Source organism: Notamacropus eugenii, chromosome 4 (assembly GCF_028372415.1).
Source record: "Notamacropus eugenii isolate mMacEug1 chromosome 4, mMacEug1.pri_v2, whole genome shotgun sequence".
NCBI classification, from domain to species: Eukaryota; Metazoa; Chordata; class Mammalia; order Diprotodontia; family Macropodidae; genus Notamacropus; species Notamacropus eugenii.
Genome location: NC_092875.1, coordinates 135063370 through 135084152, shown reverse-complemented (window position 1 = coordinate 135084152; position 20783 = coordinate 135063370). Strand labels below are relative to the sequence as shown.

Sequence of the window (20783 nt, the reverse complement as noted above, 5' to 3'; positions counted from 1 at the left end):
TAGTGCCCAGCACATAGCAGTCACTTAATAAATGTTTCCTGAATGAATAAATGAATGAATTGGATTATGTACAAAGAATGATCACCCAAGTAGTGGGTACACTAGAAATCTTACCATATTTTTTGACTTATCCTGTTTGATCCCAGAGGGTTGTAAGTTTCAAAGCAGAAAATTTAGGCTAATATAGGGAAAGCTTTCTTAAACCTATAATACCAGAGGTATCCAAAAATAGGGAATACCTTGGTAGTTAATGTATTATTATTCATTGGATGTCTTTAAGCAAAACCTAGAGGACAATTTATTGATTGTGCTGTTGTTGGAATTTTTTAAAGTTAATGATTTTATTATATGGCTAACAAAGTACCTCCCAATTGTGAAATTCTGTGATATTGAGTCTCAACAGATACCTAAAAATATCCAGGAAAAAAGTCATGAAAGGAATCATCAATAAATCCACAAATTCAGATATTTTTACACAAATATGGGTGCTAAATAAGTGAAAATACAGATCTATCTGCAAGGAAACTTGAACCCATAGGTGTCACTGAGACTTGGTAGGATGAGACTTACGACTACAATGTTGCTCTGCAAGTATATTCATAATGATGAAGTTTAGTAAATGGATGAAGAAGGGTTAATAGCAATGTACATGGAGATGTCCTCATCAGAAAATCTAGGAAGCAGAAAGGGAAAGCATAATAATTATTGCTGCCAGACATCCTTAAGAATAATGTTAAGTGGGCCTTAGGAAGCAATGCTAACAATGTCTAGTGGAAGTGATGGAATTCCAGCTGAGCTATCAAAATCCTAAAAGACGATGCTATTAAAGTATCATATTCAATGTGACTGCAAATTTGGAATACTCAACAGTAGCAACTTATTGGAAAAAAAATCAGTTTACATCCCAACCCTAAAGAAGGGCAATGCCAGAGAATGTTCAAATTGCATTCATTTCACACACCAGAAAGGTTATACTTCAGATTCTGTAAGCTAGGTTTTAGCAATATGTGAACCCAGAATCACCAGAAGAGCAGGCTGGTTTTCAAAAAAGGAAGAGGAACTAGAGACTAAATTGTCAACATTCACTGGATTATGGAGAAAGCAAGTGTATCTACTTCTGATTGAACTAAAGTCTTTGACTGTTTGTCTTTTGACTTGTCTCCTGAGGAACCTGTATAATGATCAAGAAGAAATAGAATTAGAACTAACCATGGATCAACTGACTGGCTCAAGATTGGGAAAAGCATACAACAAGGCTGCATAGTGTCACCTTATTTCTTTTACTTATATGAAGAGTACATCTTGAGAAATGCCAAGCTAGATTAATCAAATTAAAGTGCCTGGGAGAAATATCAATAATCTCAGATATTCAGACAATAACACTCTGAAGGCAGAAAGTGAAGAAAAATTAAGAAGTCTGTTGATGAGTGTGAAAGAGTAGAGTGTAAAAGCTGATTTGAAATTTAACATTAAAAAACAACAACAAAAATGAAACTTAACATCACGGCAACTGGTCCCATCATTTCCTGGCAGAGGGAGAAGAAATGGAAGCTGTGTCAGATTGTATGTTCTTGGGCTCAAAGATCAGTTCAGACAGTGACTTCATCCATGAAGTTAAAAGACACTTCCTCAATGGAAGGAAAGCTATGGCAAGTCTGGATAACATAAAAAGTTTGCCAACAAAGGTCCATACAATCAAAGCTATGTTTTGTTTTGTTTTGTTTTTCCAGTAACAAATGTATTGCTCTGTGAGTTGGACTAGTAGCAAAGTTGAGTGCCACAGAATTAATGCTTCAGCTAGGGAGCAAGAGGAGACTTTTGAGAGTCCCTTGGACAACAAGGAGAGGAAATCAATTAATACTTACTGAAATCAAATTAGACTGCTCATTGGAAGGATAAATGCTGAAGCTAACACTTAAATAGTCTGGCTACATAATAAGAAGACAGGACACATTGGAAAAGACCCTGATGTTGGGAAATGTTGGAGGCAAAAGGAGAAGGAGAAATCAGAGGATAGACAAATAGTGTCATGAAAGAAACAAACATGAACATGACAGACTCAGAGGTAGTGGAGAACAGAAGGCACTGAAATGCTATAGTCCAAGGTATAATAAAGAGTCAAACATGTCTCTGCGAATGAACAACAAAAATGACATTTAGATTTATAAAATCATCCTTACTACATGTTATGAGGAACAGTGCTAGATAACAGAAGACTTCTAGTTGGATTGGTCTTACAGTCATTGAAGCCAGAATTCAAATCCTACCTGAGACGCTGAAAAAGCTACTGATGACACTTTGGTTGGAACACTGAACCTGAAGTCAGGACGACCTCAGCTCCAATATGACCTTAGATACTTACTAGCTCTGTGCCCTGGGAAAGTCACTTAACATCTATTTACTACAATATTCTCAGCTGTAAGATGGAGATGATAATAGCACTTACCTTACAGGGCAGCAAGGTAGTGAAGTGAACTTTCTGGAGTCAGGAAGAACTAAGTTCAAATTCAGCCTCAGACACTTACTAGCTATATTATCCTGGAAAATCACTTAACCCTTTTTGTCTTAGTTTCATCATCTGTAAAATGAGCTGGAGAAGCTGGAGAAGGAAATACTCCAGTATCTTTGCCAAGAAAATCCCACATGAGTCATGAAGAGTCAGATACAACTGAAAGACTAAACAACAACCTTTCAGAGGTGTTGTAACAATTCAATGAAATAATATTTATAAAGAAGAACTTAGCACAGTGTCTGTTCCATAGTAGGTGCTATATAAATGCTTATTCCCTTTCCCAGTGATCAGATGTGTATTCCTGGTCTAGTCACTTAATTTATCTCAACCTCAGTTTCCCCATTTGTAAAATGGGAACACTATTTGCATCTACTTCATAGTATTGTGATTATCAAAGATAAAATATATCTAAAATCCTCAGTAAAACTTAAAAACATATAGTGTTTTATCATAACATTGCTCTAGCAATGAGTCTGAAACAATGTCTTGGGGTTTTAGTGGATTCTAAGCTTAATATGAATTAATATTAAGATGTAACAAGCCACCAAAAGGTAAACGATCTGAGGCTGTATCAAGAGATGATCTGGATACAAATACAAGATGAAACAATGCCTGTATTCAAAGAGGTTATGATCTGCATATTCATAGGTAAAGTAAATACAGACAGTATACAAAACAAACAGAAAGGGAATTCTGAGTGGTAGCTAACAATTGAGAAATCAAGAGGTTTTTTCAAGGAGTTAGAACATAATCTAGGCCTTAAAGAAAATTTAGGTTTGTAAGAGGAAGAGGTGAGAATGGAGAGCGTTCAAGACATAAGGAAAACTACAAAGATGGAGGCTAGAAAGAAAATGTCACATACAGGGAATACCAATTAGGCCAGTTTTATTAGAGATAATAAAACATATAAAAGAGTTAATATACAAAAGCTTAAATTATTATTGTTATTATTTTTACAAAAATATTTTTTATAACCAACTTGCTGTTAAACATACTTCGGAGAGATTTTATAATATTCCCAGAGAGCAAACTCCAGCATTTAATCATTTCTATTGTCAAGAAAGTCATATTTTTTAATCTCCTTAAACTCAAATTTTTTTTTAGTATTAAATGCAATTTTAAGTCTTGCATTTTTTGGGGGAGACAAGATGCAGAATAATATAAAATAATAAAGCAATATAGCAAGTGAAAATTAATTATTATAGTCTTTTACAATCTGTACAGATATATCTATATTTTGGATAAGGCATTTGAATGTGTGTCAGTGGAGTCAAAATCCTTATACTATCAGTAGAGAGCCCTGACAGCAGACATCATACCCATGTAACTTGGTAGACTATTCTCAGTTTAATATTTCTTTAATGATGACATACATCAATACACAGCTAATTTCAATTTTGATTGCATATATAACACATGGGAAGATGTGAAATGCTTACTCTTTTAGGAGTAATTCACAAATTAAAATATAAGTATTTTAGTATTTAACATGAATGTGACTACTGAATACCCTGAAAATGAGAAAAATGAGAGACAGAAAGAAAGAGAGAGAGAGAGAGAGAGAGAGAGAGATTTTGCCTTGAAAATAGCTTTCAATATAAGATTGATGAAATGTTTTGTTCCCACAGTGTTGGACACTACTTTCCTGCCTCTTAGCCTATTTTATCACAAATATAAAGCAGTCAGTTAAATGGAAGGGAAATGCAATTGGAATGAATAGAGCCACTCTATTTTATACTTATGTAACTGATCGAATCTGTCATCATCTACATGAAGAAACTAAAGGTCAGTTTCATGTAAAGTACCTAAATAATTACTGGCAAAAGCAGGAGAAAGCAGAATGATTGATACCTAATCTCTTCAAGAGAGTATTTAAACATTCACTATGAAGTTGATGCAATTTAGTACAGCAATATCTATGTCTACCACTTCAATTATTAAACTGATTTGATCCAATGCAATTTCCAATTCATCTATATTTCACGACTTTTATTGGCACAGGAATAAAAGTACACACATGGAGTAATTAATTCTCTGTAACTCCCTTCTTAGTATAAGAATCTTTTGACTTTTGGATGGCCCAATTTAATACAGAGGTTAAGGGATTTAGTGGAAAGGTGCTTGTTATGGAATTATGAAGCCTAAGATTGAATTTAAGACCTCATACTAACTATCTACGACCTTGGGCAAGTGGTTTATCTCTGTGTAAAACTGAGAGTATGGTGATACTTAAAGAAAGGCAATATGGTATAGTGGATAGAGAGCTGTACTCAGAACCGGTAAGACCTGGGTTCAAGTCTTGCCTCTGAAACTTAAAGAGGTATTTTTATGACTCTCAGTATGTCCCTTAACAACTCAGTGTTCTAGACAACTCTCTTAAATGTCTAAATTTCAGAGAAGATCCCAACCCATAACATTACAGGGGAATTTCTTCACCTGTTAACTCTTTACAAATGTAATAAGTTTAGTCTCTCTCTCTCTCTCAACATCTCAATCTGAAAGCACTGTATTATTGTGAATTCTAACTAGTCATCTATGGTAGCCACAAATATGGCAAATTTTATAACTCTTCAGAAGTTGAAACATCTTCACTTTATATTAGATATAAATTTAAGGAATACATTTAAAGCATGTTTTTGTCTATAATGATGAAGGGGAGAGATATGCTTTGGGATTCTCAATTTACCTACACTTGCTTTAGATACAAGCCTGGTATATGAATGGCCAACCTGTTGCATCCTCTTCTGAAGACCTCCCCTCCTGGCCATAAGAACTGTTTTACCCTATCTCAAATTTCTGTTCCTTTCTTCATTAGCTTGGGGTTCCTAAAAAGTTACCCTATCCCCAACCCTACTTCCCTCCTGGCCCAAAGCATCTTCCTTCTCATTTTGTCTTATTTGCAGCCCAGGGCTAATTCTATTAAACCCAAGAAACATTTATTAAGCACAAAAGATGATGTACTATGGACTAGGAATATAATGACAGAGTTATTGTCTTCATGTAGCTTGCATTCTTAGTGTGGGAGGCAGAAGGAGGATGGGCAGTTAACAATGTATATACAGACAAGCAAATCTGAACTACACAAAGAAGATCTAATTTAGGTGAGAGGTGGTGATGGCTTTAATTACTGTGGAACTTTATTGAGAGGAAAAAGGGAACAGTGGAGAGAATTAATATTACAATACAATGCAGAATGGGGAGAAAAAGGGGAGGATAAGAAAACAGGGTGCTCTCCCCTACCACCTACTACTACTTACTGCCATCCAAACTCAGTTCTGAGGCTCATTTGCCTTCTGCATTTCCTCATCTGCCTTTTGTTATTCTTGCCATGACTTCTCAAGGAATTTCAGTATTAGGAAGAAACCAGTTTACAAAGAATTGACATTATATGTAGCCTAAAGGGCAATGGCAAAGAGAGTAATAAACATGCATCAGATGTAATATAGAGCATCTAGGTGGCACAGTGCATACTGTGTTGGGCCTGGAGTCAAGAAGACTCATCTTCCTGAGTTCAAACCCAACCTCAGACATTTACCAGCAGTATAACCCTGGGCAAATCAGTTAAACCCGTTTGCCTCGTTCTTTTCATCTGTAAAATGAGCTGGAGAAGGAAACAGCAAAACACTGCAATATCTTTGTGAAGTAAACCCCAAATGGGGTCATAAAGAGTTTGACAGTACCTAAAATAACTCAATAGCAAGGATGTGGCATATTACCAACAAAAACTGAAACACGTGATGATTAACATAAAAGACAGTCATAAAAATATATGACTGAAAAAGAGGTCTGATGATCACCTAATATGGTGATCAGGAATAAGGAAAGCAGGTAGTCAACTTCAATACTATAGTGATCAGGGGTGTTAGAAGGGAAAGCTTTTCTACAGAAGATTCAGGTGAGACCATGCAAAAGAATGTTTTAGGATAGGAAGGATTACAGTTTGCTTTAATGAAAGGAGTACCACAATGGTAAGATTGGAAATCTATCAAAGTCTTAATTTTGGTGACTACATGTTGTTCTAAGGTAACTATGTGGATCTGGTATTCTGCAGATGCTGGTGTGACTTCAGAGTCTAGATATAGCCACACCAAAGTGGGAGACAACTGAATAATGGTAATACTGTACTCTAGAATCAGCCAACAGTTCCCTATCTGATTGTTAAAGATAATCTCCCTACTCTACCTTCCCAATCTAAGCAGAGGATCTTTGTACTGAATCCTGAGATATGACAATCAGAGGTAGACCAGTACAATCCTGTGTCTTAGAGTCCAGTTCATGTTCATGAGATAAAGCCACCTGTTTCCATGTAGTGACACCATACCCTGACTGTTGGGAGAAAAATGCCTTAATAGAAAATATCAACATCTTGAGCACTACACTGAAGCAATAATATGAAACCAAACATCACAGATATACTCAAAGAATTCTTAAAAGCATAATTAATATTGTGTTGAGTTTAACTTGTAACTATGTTCATTTAACTTATTCCAAGGTTAACACTTTCAAGCTTACTCTACCTATTCTATTAGGAAGTTCTCAGGAAAAAGAAATCATAACTTAATTATTAAATTAATAGATTTGAATTAATTAATATTATTTAAATTAATTTAATTTATTTTCAATTTAAATTGATTAAATTAATGAAGTTGAATCAATTAAATTAATAAAAGTGAACTGTTGACATTTCTACATGGAAAGATAATATTTGTAATTCCTGAGAGTTTTCTCAGTATTAGGGTAGTTGGAGAGATTATGTATATATATATATATATATATATATATATATATATATAGAGAGAGAGAGAGAGAGAGAGAGAGAGAGAGACAGAGACAGAGACAGAGACAGAGACAGAGAGAGAAAGAGAGACAGAGAGAGAGAGAGAGAGAGACAGAGACAGAGAGACAGACACAGACACAGAGACAGACACAGAGACAGAGACAGAGGGCACAGGGTGAGTTGAATACGATGGGATGATATATAAAAAATGAAATTAAGGGGGGAGAGAGGAATATATTGGGAGGACAAAGGGAGAAATAGAATGAGGTAAATTATCTCTCATGTAAAAGAGTCAAGAGGAAGCTTTTTCAATGGAGGGGAAGACAGGACACGAGAAGGAAAGAGTGAATCTTACTCTCATAGAGTCTGGCTTAAGAAGGGAATAACATGCACAGTCAATTTGGCATGAAAATCTATCTCACCCCACAGGAAAGTAGGGAGGAAGTGGGGAGGGGGGATTCTAAGGGGGAATGATAGAAGGGAGGGCAAATGGGAGGAGGAGGCAATTAGAAGTCAATACTTCTGAGGAGGGACAGGGTCAAAAAAGAAAACAGCATAAATGGGGACAGGATAGGATGGAGGGAAATAAAATTAGTCTTTAAAAACATGACTGTTATGGAAATATTTTGCATGACTACACATCTATAATCTATATAAATTTGTATGCCTTCTCAATGGGGGTGCATGGGGAGGGAGGAAGGGAGAGGAGGAACTCAAAGCTTTAAAAATGAATGTTAAAACTTGTTTTTAGATACAAGTGGGAAATAAGACATACAGGTTATGGGGTATAGAAATCTATTTTGCCCTACAAGAAAACAGAGGGGAAGGGGATAAGAGAAGGGAGGGGTGTGATAGAAAGGAGGGCAAATTGGGGGAAGGGGTAATCAGAATGTACACTGCCTTGGGGTGGGCTGAGGGGAGAGATGGGGAGAAAATTTGGAACTCAAAATCTCATGGAACTGAATGCTGAAAACTAAAAATTAATTAATTAATATTTTGAAAAAGGAATATCCCAATAAGCAATATCCAAAGACTACAAAGTCCCAAGCAACTGGCATCCAGCAGGGTTAGAGAGCCAATGAACCAAAGGTCATTTTCTTCCTTACTAAACAAAAACTAAAATTTCTGTAATCTTTAACTTAGGTAAAATCAGAGTTTTTATTATAAGTAATAAGAAATTATTTTTAGTCTTAGTTGGGGCAGAGGGGAAATGCGGTTATCTCTTAACTGAAATTTTTCTGTCCAAAGTTAATAACTGTGTCTTAATTGGCAAATTATCATAGGACACTTTCTCAATCCTCATCCTTCTTGATCTCTGCAGTATCTGATACTGCTGATCATATATTTAAATGTGTACAAACTTTCTTCTTTTTTTGAATGTAAATTCCTTGAGGACAGACGTAACTGAATTTTGTTTAGCATCTCTAAGACCTAGACCAGTATCTTCCACATAGCCAACTTCTACTACTACTACATTTAATAAATGTTTATTGAGCAAATGAAACTGAAATTAAGGGTTTAATCCTCCTCAGTGATCTGATAATTAGATAATACTCTTTGAGTCATTTACTCTATGGCCTTCAGTTGTCTTACCTAGAAAAAGAATTTATTGACAAATTTCATCTCCACGATCATGATCACTTTCTATTAATTTGTGAATCTACTAGAGAGTATGACCAGAGGATATTTAGGATACTTCCCAGCACTAACACTTTTTGTTATCATTTAGTCATTTTTAGTCATGTCTGACACTTTGTGACTTGAGTTTTTTAGCAAAGATGCTGGAGTAGTTTTCCATTTACTTCTCCAGCTCATTTGATGAGATGATGAAGAAACTGAAGCAAATGGGGTTAAGCTATTTGTCCAGGATCACACAGCTGTAAGTGTCTGAGGCTGAGTTTTAACTCAGAAAGAAGAATCTTCCTGACTCTAGGCCCATTGCCACTTTGCTTCCCATCAGCACTAACATAGCACAGTTAATACTAGCTGCTGAATCAATATCTCATTCTTCTGCTAAAGTGTAAGCTCACTAAAGGCAGGCGCAGTGCCATTTAAGTGTGTGTGTACACATAAATAAATATGTAATCCATATATAGAAATATATATATATATTACAATAATTGTTTATATTGATATATAGCCACAGAACCTTGCACATAACAAACACTTAATGCTGAACTGCGTTATTTGAATTTGGATTTCCTTTTTTTTCTTCCATCTGAACACATCTGCCATATTTAGGTTGAATGTATTTTTGTTAGAATAGGGGGAATAAGTTAAATGAATTAACTGCGAGCATAGAAATTCCCACACTTATACATGATATAGATTTTGGGATAAAGGACATAAATAGAGGCCTTTGCTTACATATAACTTATCAATATACATTTTTTGGTGAAAGGGGTTCAGACAATTCCAATTGCATTGTTTCTGTAGAGGAAGAGTGCACAGCCTCCAAAATAGAAATTTAGATTTAAAATGCTTTAATTACATCATGATCTCCTTGAGATCAAGGACTGCTTCCACTGTTCTTTACATCATTAGTGTTTAGCACAGTGCATGGAACATAGTAGGCACTTAATGAAAGCTTAGTGACTTGATGATTAGTGATACTTCAAATAATGAAAACTTAATAAAATATGATAAATGAGAGTTAAAATTTTATTATCATGGGAGATTTATTCACATATTTGGCAAGATAAATTATTTTAAAAGACCATCCAATATTCATGTGAACAGATACAGAAAATAAATCATCTTAAAATTAAATTTTGCTTTATTTTCTCTTTGATTTTGTTGAACCATATGACCACGAAGATCTCAACTAATTAGAACTAAACACTCAATTAATCTCAATTTATTTTCTGTACTTTTAGGAACACAGCAGAAAAGAAGATAATGAATTTACAACAACAATTCATTTTTTAAAAACTATTTCTGGATATATTCTAAGGCCAGTAACAGAAATAATTATATTCAGAATAGTATATTTACTGGAACAAGAAAGCATATTAATTCATTTTAGAAAGATTCAAAACTAAAGGTTAAAAATGTTTAGCTCCAAAATTTATCCAAAAACTCAATTATAATAAGCTTTCCCAATTATTTAAGTTTTTACTGCTTACTGCTTTCAACAGGTTGAATAAAAGCCTTTCAGAAGAGTGAGCTTTTGAAATGTTTCATAAAAGTATATAACCAAATTATCATAGTGAAAACAAAAACTATCTTTAGGGTCTTTATATGCGAATTAGGGAGGGTTTTTTTGTTTTACTCAAATCAATGAAATTTATCCAGAAATATAAAAATTTGCAAAAAACAGGGCTACTAAAAATGTTGTTGTGAAAATGCCACTATAACTGAATATAAGGCATTATACAATTAACAAATACTTATTTCAATCCTTTTGGATTAAAGAAACATTACAATGGATTAAAGCTCCATTATGTTCTAAATCTGCGGTAACCATTTTAAAGTGCATTATGCCTTCAACATATATCAAAAATCCATTGACACATAATTTTTCAGGTGTGCATAAATACTCATATGTGTAAATGAGCATGCAGTGAAACAGGGAAAACTTAGACAATTATTCTGATAATTCCAATTACACACTTTTTTTTTTGCTTGAATTATCAAGTAATTGTCTCAATTTTCCACTTCATTTTACATGTTTAAGTACAATAACCAAAGAGAAAAATAAATTTTGAGTGAAGTATTGAGTTTTCAAATCAAAGAAGAAAAATTTCAGTTGATCCATCCCTTTAAAATGCACATAATCAGAAAATATACATCTTTACATACTCACCAACACATGTAGGTAAGGAATCATTCCATTGTGCCAAAGAATTGGGCACTGTATCACATCTAATTGCTATGGATCCATAGAGAATGTATCCTGGATTACATTCAAAAAGAACCAATGAACCAACTGCAAATTCATTGCCAATCCTTCTTCCAAATCTTGGTTCAGGAACAGAACTGCATTGTGTTGCACTTGTTCTCGGAACAGCTGCATGCATACAAACAATTGTTGATTTCAGTTTTACATTTGATAGTGAAATACAGATTTTTAAATGCTATTATGTACAGATACTTCAAAGACTATTCATTTATTTCTGAACTAAAAAATTTAGATAATTCCTAAAAGTTTCTCATATTTCACAAATACTATTCAAATGCGATCGTATAAATATTTTATCATTTTCAATAAAATAAAATTCATACTTAGAATCTTTTAACCAAAGAAAGTGTTTTTTAATGAACTATATTATACTAATATTCTTCAGAATTAAAATACAATCTTAGGTAGATATCTGGATTTATGGGATAAAGGCTGAAAGATGAATTTTACTTAGTAGTAAAGAAATACTCAATTTACGAAAATATAATTATATAGTGAGAGTTGACATCTCATTATTTCATTGTTTGATACTTCAAAACATTATGGAAACCTTGTAAAGTATCTTAGTAATTCAGTAGCAAGACCACAGAATTAGCTACTTCAAAGAGGTGTACTGTTTTTGTTTTTTTTTCAACTTCAAAGGAAAAAATACACTCAGGCTAAACAGAACATGTCAGACAGATTAACAACAATAGAAAAATTTGATTAAATGGGATAACAAATTTGAGGTCTTCTCAGAATTAATTGATGTATACTTCAATTAGGATATATCATACTGCTTGAAATAAATTCCAATGATAACAGGATGGTTTTTTTTAACACATACACACATGTATATAAATAGTAATGAAATAGATCAGCAAGAGCCAAATGAGATCTGATAAACTTTCCAAGTAAGCCTACTCTCATATACCACTTCATCAAACATAACGGAATTTTTATAGTTCCTTTTCTATCACTAATACCTTCAAAACATTTACAGAACAAATTATTATCTGCTCAATAGCACAAAATTCAAGCCAAACCAAAAGTAGGATAAGTGGATTTTTAAAAGAACATCAAATTATGGAGTTTAAAAAAAGATTCTACAATGAGAACTAAAGATAAGTTAACTCAGATAAGAAAGACAAGACTATCATATATGATTCCAAGAAAACTATCTAAAATAAAAGTTCCTGAAAAATTGGGAAAATGGAAATGATCATAGGAAAAAAATGAAGAAAAAAAATTTACAGAGTACTGACAATTGCCCAGAAAGCTATAATAATAATGTGAAAAGCTTAAAAATCAGATTCTATAAGAATAGTATAATATGTATCATATAGTCATAAAATTCTTTGCATTTATAAGTGGACCAGAACTGAGTTATAGTAGCAAGTCCTGGGATATAAATATTAAAGTGTTTATATTCACAGAAAGAAGAGATGGAAATTCACAACATTTGTGTAGTGCCATGTCATGAATTAGCAATATTGATAGCTGAAATTGTAAGCACATTAATGACTGAGCAATGAAAGAGAGAGAGAGAGAGAGAGAGAGAGAGAGAGAGAGAGAGAGAGAGAGAGAGAGAGAGAGAGAGAGAGAGAGATTTTAAATCATGATGAGGTTAAAAAGGGGAGGTAAATGTGAATTCTAAATTGAGGGTGAAGAAAGAAGCAATTAAGGTTTTAAGAGATGTTTTAAATGTAAAAGATAAAATCCATCTTAAGATATTTATGGATATGTGCTTTTAAGGAATAATGTGGAAGAGAATGTTATATCTGAATTTATCATTCCTTAGTGTTTTTCTAGGCTATTGTGTCACTTACCTTGATAAACAAAGTGAAATCCCTTAGCTGTTATTGGTCCAACTGAAGTAAATCGAATTGTGATCTGATTACCTGAACTCAGTGGAAGTGATTCTCCTACTCAACAAAACAAATACTAAGATGTCATAAATAATTTTCATTAAGTAAACCTCAAAAAAATCTGCTAAAATGTTCTTCCATTTGAAAACTGAAAACTGTGATCTATCAAAATTAATTGATAATAGTCTCCAATGGTTGAGTTCAAAAGTACTTTATAACTACAATCTTTAAGTAGAAATTTGATACTTTTCTTAAAAGTATTCAAATATTTTATAATACAATAAGCATATTATATACATAAAGCAATAGCACATAATATTTGCATAGTGTTTCACAGTGGATTTTTTCCCCTAAATCACCTTTACATATACTGTCTCAAAATGAATAAATTCAAAATTGAATCAGTCATACTAGGACACATTCTTGTATTACTTCAATTGACTTTTGAGTAACTTCTAATTGAGTTTCTATTTTAAAATATGATTACATTTTCAACTTAATTTGTTTCTGAGAAAGGATGACATAAAACTCAACTTTCACTACAGCACCCATCACAATCAGTACTAAGTCAATAACTGAGGCATGTCAGTTCTATTAAAGGATACCTGAATGGGATCCTGAGAGGGAAGATAACAGAGCAGATTGCTGAGTTGGCCCATCATACACCTCAACCACATCGTGGAGTGATGTCTGGAAAAATACAAACTGGCCAAACACCACTGATCAACAGGAACCAGGAGAAGCAACATAAAATCACCAACCATCCAAAAACAAAACAAAACAAAAAAATAGAAAGAGGAGGAGAGAGAGAACAAAGTATTACAATATGGTAGTAATTTTTCCCTGCATTTCAAAGAGGAGAGTTGCCAATTGGTTGTTTTCCCTGAAAAAAAAAAATTTCAAGTAATAGAAATAATGACATAATTTCAACAGAATCATGAAAAACCTGATTCTGAGGAAACTGTTCACACATTTCATTTCAGATAATTAATAGTAAAATTGATAGTTTATATATTATAATCTCTCATTTTTATTTGGAGTATAATCCATAGCTTGTTTCTGGTAACTTTGTGACTCTCTTCTCTTTCTAGTTTTCCCTCCATTTATAAGATTTAGTAAAATGAAGTTTATAAACTTTGGGGACCTTATTTTTTTTGGTAAATCATTTGAAGTTCTATCTTATTACTGTACTTTCGCTTCTGCTAATAATTTCATTTTTTGAAAGCAATCATTGGCATGATGCCTCTTTTGGGTACTATATATTGTTTTATTCATAAATTGATGTTAAAATGATCTCCAAATAATCATTCATGAAATGCCTGAGGAATTAGATTTTATTGTGATTCTTCATGCAACTGAGATTCTTGAATAACAGGATTTACCAAATTTATATATCTATATCTATATATATGTGTGTGTGTATGTGTATGTATATATATATAGATATAGATTTTTTTTCCATTGTAGAAACAATTTTGAAATACTTACCAGTAGAATTTTTTAAAGATTTCCCTGGGATTTCATTCAGTCTGCACCTTGTACACACATGCTAAAATTTATTTGCAAAAACTGATCCAATTGCAAAGGGTCCATAAAGTCTAGAACTTGATATATAAGGCTTGCCCCCAATGAAAGAGGAACCTTGTTTTCTGGACTTCTAATCAAGTTAATAATAGATACCTCAAAAACCCCTATGGTTTTTCATTTAGTTAAAAACAGTTCATTCAAAAATAATGAAAATAAAATACACTTTCAATAACTTCAAAATATGGTTTAAAAAACTATATTTCAAAGACTTTGAACTGCTTTTCACCTTTTTTTTAACAACTAAAAAACAATACTAGAGTTTTATTTTTCTTTGAATTTATTCCCCATGACTACTGTTCAGATGAACATATCTCTATGAAAGCCTGCTGGTTTCTTCATATGGATATTGAGATAAACTTTACCCATTAATTTGTATGGAAACAATCATACATAACAAACTACTTATATTCTGTGGCCCATTAAAATTAGCTGGTAATCTCAGTCCAATTCTTTGTAAAGGAAAGGAATATGTAAAATACAACAGGTAGTCTGCTGTGAAGTTAAAAAGAACAATTTAATAGCGATCATATTATTTTTAGTGTCTAGGAATCTGGATTTGAATCCTTCCTGAAAACAAAATTAGCAAAATTCTATTAATAATTCTTCCCCATTATATTGTAGTTCTTTCTTAGGATTCAAGAACACAGATTCATTACTCAGACTTACTTCATAAGCAATAAAGAGAGGACAGCTCTTAAGTGGATTCCTGTTTGTTGCCAATAATTTATTGGAAATAATGTAAAGCAAAATTTTAAAGATCACAAAAATTCAGAATATTATCTTCTTAGAACATCTCCCAAAACATGTATTCATGATTTCTAGGGCTTTAAATTTTATTTAAAAATACTTGGGCATCAAAACATGTAGTAATTTCCTCCTTATGTTCAGAGTTGCTTAGACTAGTAATGATATTTCTCTGTGTTTTGCAAATATTGGCAACGTGAGAAGTTATGTCAGAAAATTCCATTATAAACTGAAGGGTTTCTATTTTCTGATAGTGGTCCATAATGACACAAGCTAACTTAACTACAATAAATTTGTAAAAATGATCCTCAGCTTGTTTTTCATGTATCAGTAAGTTTAGGATTGAATAAATGGGTGAGAAAGAGATGTGAACTCCTCAAAACTCTTTTGTCCTGCAATCAGAGTACTTAATTTTCAATATACCAAATTTCCCTAGATGTAAAGCATTCAACCATCTCAGCCACACAAGAAAAATTTTTAAATACTTAAAAAAATATAAATCCCTCTGTATATGTCTGTTATTTTTCCTTTTTTTCTTTGCTCATCCAAAATTTGATATTCCTTTTCTTAGCTAGAGATCTAAAAAGTCTTATTAAGTCTAATATTCCTGTTTAAGTAAGACAAAGAGCAAAAGCTTATGCTTTCATTTTGTTAACTTCTTACCACCTGACTAAGAAGTAATGTCTTAATCAACTATTTACTGGAGTGTGCAGATTCTCTTCTAATGATATCTGAATGACCAGTTGCACTAAATTACAACTATGACCCAAAGGATTTCAGGAAAACAACTGAAATTTTTATCTTGGATAAGCTTTATTGACTGAGAAGCTGGTACCTTACATGGTCACCATGTGCTGCTTCTGTTCTTCCAATGACCTGATATTTTCTTAACTTCCAATTTTATTTCAAATTGCAAATTACCATGATTCCAAATTGCTACAAATTCTGTGAACTGTGCTTTAGCCACACAGAAATATTGGTCATTCTGTGTATATATCAGACATTATCCAATTTCTGTACCTTTGCTCTTGTAATTGACCATGCCTAGAATGCCTTCCCTCATCCTCAACTGTTAATGACCTATCCATTATCAAATGCAGAAATCAAATACCACTTGATCTTCACATCAAATTTTCTGCCATACTTCCTCTGCCCTCTGCTCCGCCCCCACCAGTCAGGAATAACTTTCCTTTCATGAACTTCGTATGGTGACATGTATTCTTATTAGATATATCTTTGACATAAGTATTGCATAGTTACTCTATAACTAGTTTTTATTAAAATAATAATTGAATATTTATGTATTGTCCTAAATCTGTTATAGATTATAAAGTCCACGAGAGTCACAGCAATATATTTTGTACAAAGTAGGTGATAAATAAATGTTTTTTTCAAAAAATGAGTGAAAGCTTATCACAAGAGACAACGCTGCATAGCAGAAAAAGGACTAGACAGAGTCAGAAGAATGTAAGCTCCCTGAGGACGGGAAATAATTCAGGGACAATGGAGAAACCAAGACAGAGGATACCATGGGGTTGTTGTAGGCTGCCTGGAGACCCTTGTTTTCCGAGGCTTTGGTAGGTATCTCTTCTGCTCTGATCCTAGTCTTTTCCTACAGCCTAGTTCTTAGCACAGTGACTTCAAAGTAGTGGATACTTAATAAATATTTGTTGATTTTAACTATGCCTCTAAAACTATTTGACCCTAGATAGATAAGTTACTCAAGGTCTCTTAACCTCCATTTCCTCACCTGTATAATGGGTTAATGGTGCCTATAATATTTTATCTAATACCATTGATAGGGTTGTGATGAGAATAAAATATCATGTCTTACATAAATGTTTTTAATACTTATGAATTCTTTGAAACAAGTTCACTAAACATTACTGGGTAAATACATAGTGTAGGCTGGATTTTAGTGAGTTAGTGCTCCATAATTATAAAACCATAATTCTACACCTAAGCCCAGTTTTATATGCAGTACTTTATGGTTTCCAAGGTGCTTTTCTCAAAACAAACTTTTGAAGTAGGTAGTTTAAAATCTTTATCTCCATTACTTAGAGAATGAAACTGAATCTTTCAAAAAGGTTGTGTGTACATAGCTACCAAGTGTGATCAATACATTTTGTTTACTTGGACCATCTTGTGTTTGAATTATGTCACACACACACACACACATACCTCCATTTTTTTCATTAATTATTATTATGATCGTTTGGAAAATAATTTATTTTTATCCTTTATTAATACTGTTCAAATCTAGCATTTTGTGCCTAGAAAATTGTCTAATGCAAAAGCTTACTGCACTGGTCAAGCTGATTTCAGAGATGCTCCAGCCAATGTTTTCTAAGGAATGCTTAGATCTCACCCAGTGCTTGTTTTGGGTTTGCTCAGGTCTCATTTTGGGCCCTCTCAAAACATGTATTTTGGATTCTTCAAATTAGATGGACTCATATGTTGATTTATATCACACAATACCATTCTGAAGACTACTTATGTGTTCGTCTTTCGTTGCCAAAGAAGATCATGCCATTAGAAAAATAATGACATAACTTGCACTTGACTTTGTTTTGAGTGAGAGAGGGCTATGCAGGTCACCTGCCTAGCTTCTCCTCCAGAACCATCTGAATCCAGTGACAAGATATTCATCAGGATGACTGGAGATGACCCAGGATGAGGCAATTGGGGTTAAGTGACTTGCCCAAGGTCGCACAGGTAGTGAGTGTCAAGTGTCTGAGGTGAGATTTGAACTCATGTCCTCCTGACTCCTGCACTGGTACTCTATCTACTGCACCACCTAGCTGCCCCTGAAGACTACTTATTGCCTACCTGAAGCCAATCAGGCAAATGCCCTTATGCCCTTGTCTGAATTATGTACAATGTAATCCCACAAAGATTCATGGAGGGAATACTTCTTCCAACTTTCCTCCTCTATCATATGATCAAATAAATTTCTTTTTTAAACCACTGCAAATTTTGGGGTTTGTTTGGGTGATTAGCAATACCTACTAGCACAGTTGAATAGTGTCTGCTACAGCATTTAACAACTGTCCCACTAAAAGCACCATGGAAAAACAAACACAGGGCACCACTGGATTGGGTGTGGAGGGTGCTATGATGCATTGAAACTGAGGTATCTTGCTGAGTGGTACATTCAGGTACGTATGGAAGCTAACTGTACAATGGATAGAGTGCTAGGCCTGGAGTTAGGAAAATTAGAGTTCAAATCCAGCCTTAAATAATGACTAATGATACTGGAAAAATCACTCAACTTCTGTTTGCCTCAGGTTCCTCAACTATAAAATGAGGATAATAATTGCACCTCCTTCAGAGGGTTGCTGTGAAGATCACATCAGGTACAGTGCCATGGCACATAGGAAGCACTTATTACGAAAGTGCTCCCTTTCTTTCTCTTCTCTTTCCTGTGTTCTTTCCTTTTCTTCCCTTCCTTCTTTTTTCCCTTCTTTTTCTTTCCTTCTTCCCTCCCTTCCTTTTTTCCTATGAATAAGGAAGTGAAAATAAATATGTATAAGCAATTCATGTACACTGTACTCTTCTCTGATACATTCCAGGAATCTCTGACAGATACATTAACTCTTCAGGGCTATGGTACAGTATAAAAATAATACTGAAATCTGCATTTAGTCAGTCTTATATAGCACTTTCAGAATTGCAAAGCACTTTCTAACCCACCAGCTCTGAGAGCATTAATTTATTATAAGTGAATAAATGCTAAATATTAGTAACTGAAAACAAAAATAACTTAGAATATTCCTTAAATCACATTTAGGTTTTGGTCATTAGATAAAATAATATAAATTGCATCCTGATAAAGTTCTTTGTTTTATGCATTTCATATCCTGAAGTAACAAAAAATATACTTAGGTACTCCTCAGTGCTCAACTCCATCCTAGCTGGCATATTTGTCAATCAAATTCACATTTTTACACACCTAGTACTCTAGTCATCATGATGTTGGTTTAGTAAATACCAACTTGACCTGATTATATTTGGAAATATGCTTTTTAAATTAAATCTGAAAAACTTATTGCATGAGAACTCTGTATTGTGCCCAGAAACATGTCAGGGCTTTTTATTCTACAATCTAGCTCATTATGGATCAGTTGAAAGAACTGGGGGATGGCAGTATTTAGCCCAGAGGTTTTAAAAAAAAAACATTTAGATAGGTGTATGATAGCTGTCTATTTTTATTTGAAAAGCTGTCATGACAAAGAGGGATGAATCTTGTTCTATTTGGCTCTGGAGAAAAGAACCAGGATGATAGTTACAGGGAGGGAAATTTCAGTTAAAAGAAAGGAACTTTATGAACAATTAGAGTTGTCAAAAAAAAAATGAAGGGGCTGCCTTGGGTAGAATCAGGTTCTTTGTCATTAGAAATCTGCAAGTAGAGGCTGCAAGATTATGTAGTCCTCACTCAATGCCCAGGCTGAAAGTATATTTTCTAGCACACTTTATCAGGGATCTCTCCTTTGCTCCCATCCACTTTCCTTACATTAAACATATCCATATAAATGTCACATAAACAGTAATAAAATGTGAATACTTTAAGGACAGAGACTATTTCATTAAAAAAAAAAAGCAAAACTGTACGGCCATAGTGTCTTACACAGAAGGGATTTAATAAAGGTTTATTTAGTTGGGAAGAGGTTGTGGTAGATTACGTATAAGGTCTTTTCCAACTCCCAAATTCTTTAATTTTAAGACACAGACATGCCAATAATTAAAAATTTTCCATAAATTTCATGTTCATATTAAGAAGGCTATTGATAAGCAGGAGAACATTCAGGGAGGATCACTGATTCGACAGGAGAATCTCTTAAAGAAACTGGAGATATTTATTTTGGAGAACAGAAGACTTCAGAAACATAATAGTTACCTCAAATATGTTAAGGGTTATTTTTGTAGAAAGTGAACTGGTCCCAAAAGACAGAATTTGTAACAATGATTGGAAATAAAATTGGAGAGGCAAAATCAGGATTAAAGTTTAAAAAAAAAGTTTTGGGTTTTTTTCCCCAGAATTAGAACAACAAGAAGTAGAATGGGCTAGAATGGGCTGCCTCTTCTCTCTTTACTTCTCTGACTCATTATTTCTCTGTCTCACTCCACTTTTTTCTCTCTGTCTTTCCCCATCTCTTTCTCTATCTGTTTCTCTGTCTCTTTTTTTTTTATGTTTCTGTCTCTCTGTTTTCGTTTCTGGATCTGTCTCCTTTCCTCCCTCTGTTTGTCTCTGTCTTTGTCTCTGTAAGTTTCTGTCTCTCTCTATATCTGTCTATCTCTCTCCCCACTTTCCCTGCTCTTGGAGATAGAAGATGGAACAAGGCAAGAGGGCAAAGAAAAAGAATGAAAATAAAAACATATCCAATTAAATCTACATATAGTAGGACCCAAAATTCC

General features: G+C 33.7%; 1 protein-coding gene across 3 annotated transcripts in view; it reads right to left on the bottom strand.

The window, feature by feature from the left end:
- CSMD3 (CUB and Sushi multiple domains 3) overlaps window positions 1–20783 on the bottom strand; it is a 1632969-nt gene that overhangs the window by 211634 nt on the left and 1400552 nt on the right. For 2 of the 3 annotated variants that reach the window (XM_072603249.1, XM_072603250.1), the window contains 3 exons: window positions 13643–13756; window positions 12999–13094; window positions 11095–11298 (listed from right to left, as the gene is read on the bottom strand). In XM_072603249.1, coding sequence (XP_072459350.1) covers window positions 11095–11298; window positions 12999–13094; window positions 13643–13756 — 414 coding nt within the window. The remainder of the gene's footprint in view (window positions 1–11094; window positions 11299–12998; window positions 13095–13642; window positions 13757–20783) is intronic. The other variant, XM_072603251.1, reaches the window with a different exon arrangement.